Here is a 14,285-nt window from a genome sequence, read left to right on the forward strand (position 1 = left end):
TATTGCTGATATCAACAGAGAAATCATCGAAGTTTTTGTAAGGCTGAGTGGCAATGATTGACTGACATTCCTCATAAAATAATCGTGCATTATACAATCTTTAGCTTCTTTTCGTTGTTGAAGAACAACGAAAAGCTGCTAAAGCTGCCCTCGCGAAGTAAACCACGCAGACGACGCGGACGCATCGTTGTTAATCGGTGATGAACAACGGTGAAACATGATTGAATCCCTAACTCAAACATGTCAATGAAGAAGAAACTTAATTTATTTCAAAATATTCTACATGTACAGCCTACGCTCTCAAAAATAGATGAGAAGAAATGACACGTCTGTTTGGGACTGGTGACATACCATGGCAACTAATTAGTTGCTCCCAGAATAAAAGGTTAAATAACACGATAGTACATATAGTTAAAACAATAACGTAAAACCTCGTCTACAAGCATATATATATAGAGTGTATTTGATGAAAATTAAAACAACACAGCCCAAGATATGCCAATACAATAGATTGGTCTTACAATAATACTTGTTTGTATAAACTTGTACCGGTTATTTATTTGCTCAAACGTCATTATGTCAGCTGTAATGTTATAATTCTGTTGATGGACGGTGTCTGGATTAATTTACCTCTCACCAAAAGCACTATGTATTATACTTGTAGACGGGATTTTACGGTAAATACTCTAGCAGTTCATGAAACGTGCAGCCAAAGTGATAGGGTTGCAACTTTTGAATTTCTACCTTCCACTGGTTTTAGTTTCATAACTTGGTTATTTCTGCAGCATCTGCCGGCAGTCACTGATACATGTATGTTAAATTTTAAAAAATCCTTGAGTCAAGGACACCATGATTTTCAAAAACGGCCCTCATCTTATTTATTGCGATACACGACTCTAATAATTGACTTTAATATTCATTTTCAATTCAGCGATTTGGCGATGATGGATCAAGCAGGCTTTCTTACAATAAAAGGAAGGAAAAAGGTAGGAAAACAGGGTATCCCATGATTTGGTGTTCTGTAATTGTTATATTGAAGATCGCTTTTTTAATGATAATATTAATTCTTTAAATTGTTTACGATTCTTTTGACGTTTAGAGATATATCGCGATCTTAAAATGAATAACTTCATATAAACATATTCCACGGCTATATATCTACCCTTCAAATAAAAACAAAATTGACATAATTGTGACACGATCTGGTCCATGGGGGCCAAAGGAGGCATTTTTGAAAATTGAGTTACTGTAATTATTACATTACACATACAATAGGCTATCATTTACTGAAAACACCAGAGGTCTAGCATACTTGGTTCTAAAGTTATGAAGTTTTTTGATATCTATTTTCTTATGTATTTTATTGTTTTTTACTCCATATTTTTACCTGTATCTCAGTTTCAAATTTGCCGCCTTTGGCCCCCATGGACCAGATCGTGTCATTATAGTCTCTTTTATCTCACTGTGTAGGCAAACATTCTCAAGGAAGGTGTCAATTTGATACCAGCAGAGTTGGAATCTGTGTTGTACAAACATTCTAAGGTACACGCTGCAATGGTACGTACCCACAACTGCAACGATTTCATTCGATTTTTTCTTAGTCAAGATTGGGTTCAATCCATCGTTATTTAAACACAAAGAATGGATACAAATGCCCAGGACATGTATCAGGGTCAGGAAAGCTGTTCACAACAAGAGGCAAATGAACGCAAAACCCTTAAAGCTTGAGATGGGGTTGCTCAGATGAGCCCCATGTCGGTTCATGACGGGCATTCCAGATGGTATAACTGGAGAGGATAGCAAGTTTGCTTAGGTCCTTCTTGATTGACCTGGGTGGTTTGGCCTTGGTAAAGGAGAAGATGTTGGAAATCCTTTTGATGGTATCTGGTGTAACCAAACCACGTGACCCGATTTCTATGCAGGTGAGATTGCAGGTAAAGCCATTCTCGGAAATGTCTGTTATGAGGTCGGCATATTTTAGAATTTTGCGTTCATGAGCCTTATCAATATTATGTTCAAATGGGACTGTCAACTCACCCAAGTGAACATACTTCTTCTCAGTGTTGATTAAAACTATGTCGGGACGGAGTTTTGAGACTATGACATTGACAGGAAGAGTGCCACCGGTGGTGGTAAAACCGGGCATGTCAGAAAAGATCTGGATAGTTGTTGTAGTGGCAAAATATAGAGCAACAAAAAGCTAGCCCACTTCATGCTTAACTAATCCGTTCCAGATTTTTAATCAAGGGAATTGATCGAATAGTTTTTGGATTATACCAAGATGTCTAGGGGGACTTACATTTTTTGAACCGTGTATTAGTAATGCACTAATGTTGCTATATTTTGTCATAGGTAGTGGGATTACCCGATGAAAGAGTGGGCGAAGAAATCTGTGCTTGTATCAGGTATGATTCTGATTTTAGTTTGTAATACTTATTTCATTTAATTATAAAATGATTATTTGATCGATCGATCGAGCGATCAATTGATCGACCTTTGATTGATTACAGCAGCACATGCAGAAAGCTATAAAACACGAGTGCATACATGTGGTAATGTGATAAAACAATAGTAGATGCAAACATATTAGTCCGACTTCTCGGACAAAATTCGAATGATTATTTTTATGTATACTATATAGTTCACCCGTAGCTGTGAGAGCCTGGGTGTGAGAGTAACTGATAGCAATGCTGTTTGACCCCTGATAACCCTTTTGACTTTTTGACATGTTCCTGTCATATTGAAGATCGTTTCGCGCATATATTCCCCTCGTATCAAGGATTCCACACACCAAGTTTGAGCCTGATCGGACAAAGTTTGAAATTTGACCCCTCTGTAATGACCTTTGACCTCGGTTGACCTCAATTTCGTTTCGCACAATATATTCCCCTCGCATCAAGGATTCCACCCGCCAAGTTTGAGCCCGATCGGACAAAGTTTGAAAATTTGACCCCTGCGTAATGCCCTCTGACCTCGGTTGACCTCAATTTCGTTTGGCGCAATATATTCCTCTGGTATCAAGGATTCCACCCACCAAGGTTATGCCCGATCGGACAAAGTTTGAATTTTGACCCCTCCGTAATGACCTTTGACCTCGGTTGACCTCGATTTTGTTTGGCGCAATGTATTCCCCTGGCATCAAGGATTCCACCCACCAAGTTTGAGCCCGATCGGACAAAGTTTGAAATTTTTACCTTTGACCTTGACCTCCGATGACCTTCAAAACCACCCGGTCAACATGCTTTTCCCGATACCTATCCATATCCGAAATATCGGATCGATGCGTCGAAGCGCGGCGAAACGCATAGCCGGACAGACAGACAACCGGGCACACAGACACACATACTTCGCTCATTATTTTAGTAGTACTAGTGCACCTGCAGCTGTAATGGCCATGTAGCTATTAGGGCACCAGCTGCATGATAGAGATACTGCTTGACCCCTGATGACCCTTTTTGACTTTATGACATGGGCATACTCTAACATTTGACCCCATATGACCTTTGACCTCGATTTGATTTTGTTCATGCTCCCGTGATATAAAGAATACTTTTAGCCAGAAGGGGCGAAGTTTGAAATTTTGACCCTTAATGACCTTTGACCTTGGTTGCCCTCAATTTTATTTTGCGCATATTTCCCTCATATCAAGGATTCCACACACTAAGTTTGAGCCCGATAGGACAAAGTTTGAAATCTATGACCTTTGACCTTTAACCTCGGATGACCTCCATATAATGTTTTTCATGCTCCCCTCATACGAAGGTTTCGACCCACCAAGTTTGAGCCCGATTGGACAAAGTTTGAAATTTGACCCCTCCATAATGACCTTTGACCTCGGTCGACCTCGATTTTATTTCGGGCATATATTCCCCTCGTATCAAGGATCCCACCCACCAATTTTGACCTTTGACCTTGACCTCCGATGACCTTCAAAACTACCCCGTAAACAGCGCCCGCCTGGTACCCATATATGTCTGAAATATCGGAACCATGCGGCGAAACGCATAGCCGGACAGACAGACACACAGACACACACACATCTAACGGCTATTATTTTAGTAGTATAGATAGATAGATCGATGTCAGATTTTGAAGTCTGACGCCAGTTAGACTTCTTTTTTTTTTACCAAGAGAAAAATAGAAAAGAAACATATCTTACAATGTTGATAGTAAGATTATTATTATTTCAGAGTTGATAAGACTGCTTCACCTACTGAGGATGAAATCCGGGAATTTTGTAGAGGAAAGGTTTGTACTTCAAATTCCTAATTCACCAATCAAACAAAAAATGGTCCTAAATCCTAATCACGTAGAAAATCCTTATCGGATCATCGGAAGTAAATTTTTTTAATTCGTAATATTTTGCAAAATTGATGGCATATTATTCAAAATGAAGTAAACTCATGTTTATGGCGCTTTTGTACGACATCTACGTTGTAAAAAAGAATTGTTGTATTTGCTTGCACCAAACCCGAGTTATACTTATTTTTATAAAACCAAACTGCAACTACGACGGTGTTGCAGTTTGTCTGGATACCTCCTCGTATTACCATGATAACTCTTATAACTCGTGTAATTCATAGTCTTCCAGATGGTTAGACTGAAACTTATTTGGAAACTGACGTTGCCCAGGGGGGTGCGTCTTGAGTCACTGATACTTTAATAATTAGTGTCTATTTGCAACGTATACCTTACTCTATAATTAAATGTTTACTTGTGATCTAGCAGTTCGTGGTCTTCCGGACCGTGACGCTTCAGACTTTCGGATCATTGTAATCAAATGATTCAAAGCTTGCCTACATTCTTATATTGCTTACTTACACGTACTTGTTATCCGATCAGCTGTGAGAAACTGAAGACGAAAGAGACGATGAAATTCACGCGGACCCATATTTCATGAAATTTTGTTTGAAATATGATGAAATTGAAATTGAAAAATTGAAAAAGAACTTTTGAGGCCCATCTTTAGGTCATAATGTAGGCATTATTGATCGAAACCACTCCTACCACACAACTTTATTTTGCATTTGAATATCTCGCTATACCAGTCAAGACATTACTATGGGTTTGCAGTAAGCAAATACAACAATTGTTTATTTTATTTAGACGTTCAGAATCTGCTCTTTTCAATGATATTTTCATTTACAGGGGATTTCTTCTAGATTTCGTGCAAGCATGAGTTTACTTCATTTTGAATCACCCTGTATAATTAAGCAATAAATGTTGCCTTTTTGGTCAAATATATCGTTCACACGGAGAAAGGAAATGCTCCAGACGAGGAATTACCAGGAAGGATTAATGTAACATATTCATGATGTTCAATGCGTTCTTAATTATTTTGTATCCATGTGTGCCTAATCCCTAATCAATATTATTATTATTCTAATTCACCTAGGTGCACACCCTGTTGATTCCAAAGTACATTCTCTTCTTAGACGAATTTCCAACAACTACAACTGGAAAGGTAAAACTATAATTTCATTGTTCTCTTGATGCTACAGTTGTAATCGTTTTTTGCTTTAAGGGGTACTACACCCTATCAATTTTGTGCCCATTTTTTTTTTTTCTCAAAAATTACAGTGCATTGGTGACAAGTAAGATATGTATATTATAGGGGCAAGGACTGCAACTACTGCACTGAAAATTCAGCAACTCAAGGCAAGCAGTTATTGATTTATTGATCAAATATTGGTTTCCCTCATTTTTGACTGTAACTCCACAACTGTTGTCTGTGCTGAAATAAAATTTCCAGTGCAGTAGTTGTAGTCCTTGCCCCTATAATATACGTATCTTACTTGTCCCCAATGCGCTATAATTTTTGAGAAAAATGCAAAAATAGGCACAAAATTGGGCAGGGGTGTAGTACCCCCTTAACATACTGATTTCAATAAGCGTGGTGGTGGTCTTGTATTGTGCACATGTTGGTGTGAACAAATCAATCTACAAACACACAAAGTGGATTTTTGTTTTATTAGATAGTGTTGTTTCTGAGATGTCTCAACTATAGAGGCCCTGCATGAAACTATCGATTGGCTCCAAACAAAGGATTTGAACCGGTGTCCTTCACCGTAGTTATGGCGGAGTGCAGTCCATTCAATCAAATGTTGTCATCAACCTATTTGATCGTAGTGCAGGGTTATGTGTGTGAGACGAACTGTCACGGTAGATTGCAATCATGCTTTTGTTGAATGCATTTGAGTAGTCCGCCATATTTACGGGATGATACGTCATATGCAAGGCCTCTATTGTTGGATCAATTTTATCCAGCCATACTTCAGTTTCTTGGTATTTATAGTCATTATGCAAGGAGGAGAGCGTCTGTAAATCCAGGGGGTCTTCAAAACGATTTGTACGGAGATCTAATCGATTTCCCCAGTTGTGATATAGACGAATCCAACGAGCCAAGTCATGGTCAGGATTTGGTCGGCCATCTTTGGTTTCCCGCTAGCACCAACGTGGGGTTTTGAGCACCCGATTGTGCAAATAAAAGCCGCCTAACACCTAAAGAAGATGCAAAAACGAGGAGGGTTTATATAATAATAATAAACAATAGAGGTAATCCTGTCGCATCTATTCATACATAGTCCTTTTGTTTATCCATTTGTACATCTATGAATAGATACGACGGGATTACCTGCGGAATTATCTCTATTGTATTATTCTATTAACCCTCCTCGACCTTCTCTAGGTGTAAGGCGGCTTTTATTTGCACAACTGTTGGAACTGTATTGTGTTGTAAACTTCTTTTGTCTACCTGTGTTTTCGCGGAAGGTGTAAAACGGGTGATGGAATGCAGTTTAAAATTTCCGCCAAGGCCGAATCATTTCACATTTTGGATGCATTGTAGCCGACGGGGACCCAACTAAAGGCTGCTAGTCAGGTGTAGGAATGCGTGTATTTGGATTCGTCTATAGTGATTGCCCCGTTATTGGAAAAGCAAAAATACATCATGCAGTTATTGTTGCCTACATGTATGCACACAACACAGGGGCACTCACAATAGGCAATTGACCCCTACTGGTAGCGCTGTGTTGTAGATATAGGAGATGAACTAGTTAGCGTCATATATCAAAAAGTATAAAAGCTATGATTTTAGTACTTGCTCTATGTTTCAATTACTTATTTTTTTCAAAATATCTGAATTTTTTAACCCGGTACAAGCTTTAATAACGGGTGACCATACATTTGTATGAGAAAGAAATCTACCATCTATATCCAAGCTCCCGTGTTATTCCAATGCACATTTTGCTTCACCTGGTCGCCCTGGCTTGGTCGCATTTGGAAGAAGGGTGTCACGAAACCGTAATAGGTACAAATTTAGTACTTTCTGTCAATGAAGTATGGTTTATTCTCTACATGTCAATCTTTAAATCATTAGCATAGTCCATCTAATAACGGGGGACCGCCTTAATGAGTAAATGACAGCAAACCAGTGAAAAATACCCCAAAACTCAGTCAGTGGAGCTTCGCCTGTACATGTCAATAGCGTCATTATCGATTGGATTAGTCGACCGTAGCGGACAATTCGATCGCTCATTGGATTAATATTATCACGTGGTAATAAGCTTGCATTGGACAATCGATTACTATAATGGTTAACTGCATATCTCGGTTTAATCTTCACTAAGCGGGTTTATGGCTGGAAAGGTCACGGTGAATTTGCCGTGGACATAACTGCACTATGAACGCAATTTAATATGTACACATGATATAGGGACATATACCTAAGCACATATCATTATTATGAAAAGGCCTACTTCTTGCACTCATGTCCTATTACAATGTATTCATGGGCCAGGAGGGTTCATGATACCAACGGAGGGTACATGATGCTGTTAATAAAATGATATTTTATACACTTCAGACATGTACCTTTTCAAAAAACAATGCTAGAATTTGTATTCAATTTAGTAGCATACTCCTTTTTCCCCTGTTCGGCCCATGGACTAACGTTGTCGTCGAGCAATATTATATGCTATAACACACCATTTGCCATGAATATCGTATTTTTTCTATTTATCTTTCTTTTCAGTTTTCACTTATGGAAGTAACAAGAATCGCAAAGGAAAAGTTCAATGTGGAATAACTGGTTGATGGAGTCAAGGGTCAAGGGTCAAGGGATCCACAGGCGAATCCTTCCAGCTCTGGCCCTCCAATATAGAATTGGCAAAAACAGTGCCAACATGTAGCCCAACCATGCATACTGTGACATGATTTGGTAATAATAATGCAACCGGAAGGTTCATAATTCTAAGTGCATAATGCGACGTGCCCTGAGTAATTTAATTTGATTTTTTGTCTATCTCATGAGACATTTGGGGGAATTTCCTCTCATTCATCAAATTGATCAAAACCAAATTGTATCATTTTTAATTTTGGATATAGATGCACAATTGGTAAAATCCCTGTGATTGTAAAGCGGATGTGACATCATATTGGAATTCCCCACAGGAAATGATGTAATGTGAAAGGCTAATACTATTTACAATTATCGTTCTTGGGAATTCCCAGATTGCACATTGTGAGAATAGTAATTGACTATTTATATAATGGGATTTTTGTTTGGTTTTAAACAAAGTAAACATAATTCTTATAGTATTGTTGTGGGCTAGCTACTATGCTAACAGTCTATGCCTTCAAAGAAAGGAACCTGACATATCTAATGTAGTCAATGCACTACTATCCAGTGATATCGGAGAAGATCTAGAATACGTCAAAGTGCGCACCTCTTCTTAAAAAGGAATATATTATATAATTTTGTCGACTTGCTGAAGTCTGATTTATGAAACAGTACATCTGTCAATGTAAGTGGAAACAAGGAGACAGCTGCAATGCAGACCTGTTGTCCATTAGAAATTGTGTGTAAGGTGAAAATAGCACCATTTTGGAGATAAAAATGGATATAAAAGTCTTCTGTGGACTTCGCTGAACAGTGATCTTCGTAGGACTTGTTAATCAGGATATACTTCAAGAACATTAAGAACTTTACAATCAACAACAAGAAGAAGGCTGCCGGATAAGTAACTTTGCTAAAGAGTGTATGTATGATCATGATGATTGATTGTATGTCTTTATGTTGACTCACAGAATTACTGTTAATCCATACTTTTGTTTTTATTAAAAGACTCAGATATTTTTAACTTAATTGATCAGTGTGTTTTGTTATGCATTCTGAAGTGAATTTGGGGAAGAGCCTTTGTTTGGCATTGAGTCATTAACGACTCGTAACAATACTCATAATGATGCCTCAATTCATCCGAAGGCAAAGTGAAACATTTAATCAGGATTGATTTAATACAAAGTTTATCAAATCTTGTCATTTTTAGAATTTGAGATGAATTCTAAAATTAAACGCAATGATACAGTATGTCTCACAAAGAACTGCGTCGTCAAAAACTTTAATGGTATTTTAATGCACTAATCAAACATAACCGAATACTTTGTGCATTTGGTGCAGTAAACTAAATTTCATATACTTTTTTGAAGTTTGAAAATTGATCCGTATGAGAAGAATTTTACGAAAAACCTCATGTTTCAATCCGGTCTATGGATTCAAAAGTTTTCAAATATCAATAAGTGATTTGTATTCGCAGTACCAAACACTGTAAGCTGTTACCTAGGATGTGCCCGGCGTTCTTAAGTTATTTCAAAAAAGCTCAAAGGTCAAATCTTGGATCTGTGGAGGTCCGATGCTCCGATTTGTCAAATCTTGGTTACTGTCAATTTGCTCTGCAACATCAATATTGGGACACATGAGGTGTCACAATGCGCAGATCACACAAATCAATTTGCATTTTGAATGCGAGGAATGTCCTTCTGATATCAAGTAAATTTATATTCGCGATATATTACCCATTTTATCGCAACTTATAAAAAATTGATCTTTTTGAAATTTAACAGTCCTCGAAGTAAATTATATAAATCTAATGATATTTTCCCTCAAATGCCTTGTGAAAATCCCTCCATCATATGAAAATGTTGACCTTTCGTATTGAAGCTATACATTTTCCTCCAAAACAACTAAAAATCTGGTTCTTTGGGTGAAAAATGTATATCTTCAATACGAAAGGTACAAATTGATAATCGGCTTTTCATCCCAGTTACATATGCTTTAAGTACATATCACATAAATTTACTTTGAGGACTGTTAAATATCATTAATAATTTGCCATAAAATTTGTATTATCTCGCGAATTTAAAATATAGGCCTATTTATAAATACATATTTGATATCACTTTTATATAAGGACAGTCCTCGTACTAAAATGCTATTCGGCGTGTCTAGCGTGCTCGAGTGCTCTCAGGTCCCACAAAACACTGTACTTTTTTTTTTAAAGCCATATGTTCTGTTTTTATTGCTTAAGTGTGTGCAAATGATAACTGAAAATAAATTGAAGATGGTTGCCAATACAGACCTGCCTCGCGCCGGGTGGCGCTAAGTATTAATTAGGTTTAGGCCTACTAGCTCCTACTTCTGAATCGAACGTGGAGAATTGAAGAAAAGCCTGAAGAAAGTAAATTACATTTACCTTAATTTAAATATTTATGATACTTTCGTTAAAACAAATATTCAAGCGATGACAGTGTGTAATATAAAAAAATGTCACTATTTTCAGAGAAAATAGTGTTTGTGGACAAGTTCGTGTTCCCTCCTCAAGTCCTCCACCCCCCTGGCGTAAATAATTACCTTCCCCTTACATTGAACACGGATCGATTGGCGCGAGGTTCATTTTGGTGCGTATGCACTGTATCAAATACACTCTGTGTATCTTGCACTTGTACTATGTGTTTATTCACGGTAGACCGTACCTGTATTAAAATGATAGATAAAAAAATACGACGCATTTGTTCAGATAAATTAAATTGTTATTATTGGTACGGTATCAATTTATTGTCAATCAACATGAGCAAATTGTTAATTGTATATATCATTACCTAGGTGGGTTTACACCCACCTAGGTATTGGATTCCAGATTTTCTTCCGCTGGCAACAGAGACTCATCTATCAGGGCACAGTTCTTGAACCCCAATATATTTGTATATTCATTGAATAACCTTTGACAAATCAGAGTCTATGGACAAATTTGGGTACAAAAAACTCATACTCTGTAACAAATTCAAAATGCTATGTCACTTGCACATATAATCATGGAAGTATACTATATAGTGAGCATGGTCAGAACAGAGATCAAAAGTAGAATCAGACTTGCAGCTGGAAGTTGATTCCCAATTGGGTAATAAAACCACAGCTTGCTGCAACTCTAATTTCACTGACCTCCAAGCAGGTGATGTCAGCCACTTACTCCGATTTCACCATTCAGAAGTTCGTTGTGGATATTATAATGTGCAGATGATGAGCATTGATCATGTTGATAGGTACTGTTTTGCTATCCAATCTTTCTTCTTTCTTCTTCTTCTTTCTGACAATAACTTCAAATTGCTTCTCCTCTTACATGTTACATATACACCCTGCAATTATGTCACTTGCACCACACAGACCCTAGAAAGTTCTATGGTCTGTGCTTGCACATATGTATCGGCTATATCCAGTGGCCATAGGGTCTAAACAGAATTGAGGTCAAAGGTCATTAAGAGGGCATTTCCGGTACTTAACCAAATACCTTCAAAATGCTTCTTCTGTCACATATTATATATAGTACAATGATGTCATTTGCATATATGCATCGGCTATACCACACGCCTATAACTTGCATACAGAATTGGGGTCAAAGGTCATTAAGGGGGTAAAATCTTACAATTGTATTATCTGGATATCTGTAAGGGGTGTGGGGCTCAAACTCGGTGACGACAAATCTCATGACCAGGGGAACGTTTTGCAGGGGTCAGGTCAAAGGTCATGCAGAGGTGAAATTTTAGAAATGCATTTCCTGTACATCTGTAAGGAGTACGGGGCTCAAACTTGGTGACAACAAACTTAATGATCAGGGGAACATTTTGGAACACTTTGCAGGGATTGGTCAAAGGTTATCTGGGGTTTAATCTTAGAATTCACTTTCTGGATACCTGTAAGGGGTATGGGACTCAAATTCAGTGACAACAAATCTCATGACCAGGGGAACATTTTACAGGGGTCAGATCAAAGGTCATATAGAGGTCAAATCTTAAAATGTCTTTTCTGGACATCTGTAAGGGGTACGGGACTCAAACTCGGTGACAACAAACTTGATGACCACAGAAACATTTTTGAACATTTTGCAGGTCAAAGGTCATCTGGGGTCAAATTTTAAAATTGCATTTTCTGGACATCCGTAAGGAGAAAGGGACTCAAACTCGGTGACAACAAACGTCATGACCAGGGGAACATTTTTGGAACATTTTGCAGGGGTCAGATACCTCCACAACACCAACACGCCCCACCTAGGTTTGTGGACTGTGACCATCATTTGCCTCTAGTTATAGTTTACAACCAAAACCCAAACCCCAGAAGATTCAGAAAATTGTCGAATCAAGTAAAGGCCAAAGTTCGCTTAATCCTGACCAGCTCTGCTCTCTAGTTTCATAACATTAATATATGCCGCCAATGTTGTAAGCATATATCTCAGCTTATGTACACGCGTATAATTATAGCAACCGAAAATGGCAGCTAAGAAGTTGACAGAAAGTTACATCCATGTGCCACGTAAAGATCCCTTCATCGGGCTTACGGTGGGACAACAATTGTATAAAATGGCGGACAAGAATCCAGATAAAGAAATGTTTGTGTTTTATGTCGACAAAGAGAGATTTACTTTTAAACAAATGAAAGAAAAGGTAAGTTAGGCCTATATTTTATTTAAACGAATATGTGCGTAATTATATAAGAGATATCCAAAACGTACTTCGATGCTTTATTTAGGGGTGGTGCAATAATTATGTGTAGGGGAGACCGGGGATGGACATTTTGCCCCATATAATTCCAATGAAAGAACTCAAACACTCCATCTTGGGTCTGTGGTTAGCCCATTATGTTTACTAAACTTTGGGGCATACAAAACATGAAAACATCAAACAACTAATTAACTACTAATTAACTATAAATGAAGGTAATTTTTTGTAACAACTTTACCCCGCATACCGGGTAAGTTGTTACACCATGTGGGTAAGTTGTTACAATGTTACAACATTTTATGGTCCTTTTATAGGCCTTTAGAAGCATTTAGATCATTTTTATTCTATAATAAGTTCATTTATATTAAACTATGATGTTCTTATATTATGGTCAGCCGCTGCAACTCGCAGAGAATCACCATATTCCAACACACGTTGGGCAGCAGCTGTCCATTACATTAAGAGGTGTTTTCCCCCCTCTCTGTCTTCCTTTTCCAGGTTCTTGGCATCATTAACAGCAGCACAATTACAGCTCTAGGTAAAGCAAAATACACAGTGACATATGAAATATTTAAACCTGAAAATTGAAACAAAATTTAGTTCAACACATGTAAAATGTAATTGGGGTAGGTTGTTACATGGGGTAGGTTGTTACAGTGTAACAACTATCCCCATAGGGAGTTTTACACACATACGCCATTATAACACAACCCTGAGGCAGAATTACAGGTCATCACTCGGTGATATATTAGTGACCTACACACACTATATTTACCATAACAAGCTAGCATTATACACCTCCAGTTGTTAGAGTTATTACAATTTGTCAGTTTTGTCAAAAAGTTACTAGGAAAGGACAAAAAAAAGTTTTTTTGACATAACTTTTTAGTAGAACAATGGAGAAAACTCGCGATTGGCAGTATACCCCAGTGCTGTGTAGGCAACATATGGATGTCAGTTAGCCTGCCCTCTCTTATTCCAGTTTGGCACACTGAGAGGTGTAACAACTTCCCCGTGTAACTTCCATCCCCGGTCTCCCCTACCCCCGGGGTGGTGATTTTTCAAAATGGTGTGCCAAAAATCGCTTGCCCCCCCTGGACGTGCCAAAAACCTTTGCCCCCCCTTTGACGTGCCAAAAACCTTTGCCCCCCCTCTTACACATGCAAGATCTTTGGGAACCTGAATTTAAAACCTTAAATTGTCTTATCATATAATGCGAGCGCAGCTAGCAGGAAATTTTGCATATTAACATGTTCATATTAAACGTTTTCCTATACATTTTTAGGGCGTAATATAGAAACGGTGCCCAAAATATCTGTGCCCAAAATCGTTTCCCCCCTTTCGACCTGCCAAAAATTGCTTGACCCCTCCTTTCGACCTGCCAAAAAAAAACTTTAGGCCTGCCAAAAATCTTTGCCCTTCCACCCCCTATAATTCACCACCCCGGGGTACACATA

At 38.0% G+C, this 14,285-nt stretch overlaps 1 protein-coding gene across 1 annotated transcript; it reads left to right on the forward strand.

Moving 5' to 3' along the window:
• Positions 1-925: 925 nt before the first annotated feature.
• On the forward strand, positions 926-9,125 carry LOC140144944 (medium-chain acyl-CoA ligase ACSF2, mitochondrial-like). The gene is made up of 6 exons (XM_072166742.1): positions 926-986; positions 1,471-1,557; positions 2,353-2,405; positions 4,191-4,248; positions 5,396-5,464; positions 8,033-9,125. Exons 1-6 carry the CDS (start codon positions 942-944, stop codon positions 8,084-8,086), a joined length of 366 nt encoding a protein of 121 aa, XP_072022843.1. The 5' UTR covers positions 926-941; the 3' UTR covers positions 8,087-9,125.
• Positions 9,126-14,285: the final 5,160 nt, after the last annotated feature.

Source organism: Amphiura filiformis, unplaced genomic scaffold (genome assembly GCF_039555335.1).
Source record: "Amphiura filiformis unplaced genomic scaffold, Afil_fr2py scaffold_100, whole genome shotgun sequence".
Taxonomy (NCBI): domain Eukaryota; kingdom Metazoa; phylum Echinodermata; class Ophiuroidea; order Amphilepidida; family Amphiuridae; genus Amphiura; species Amphiura filiformis.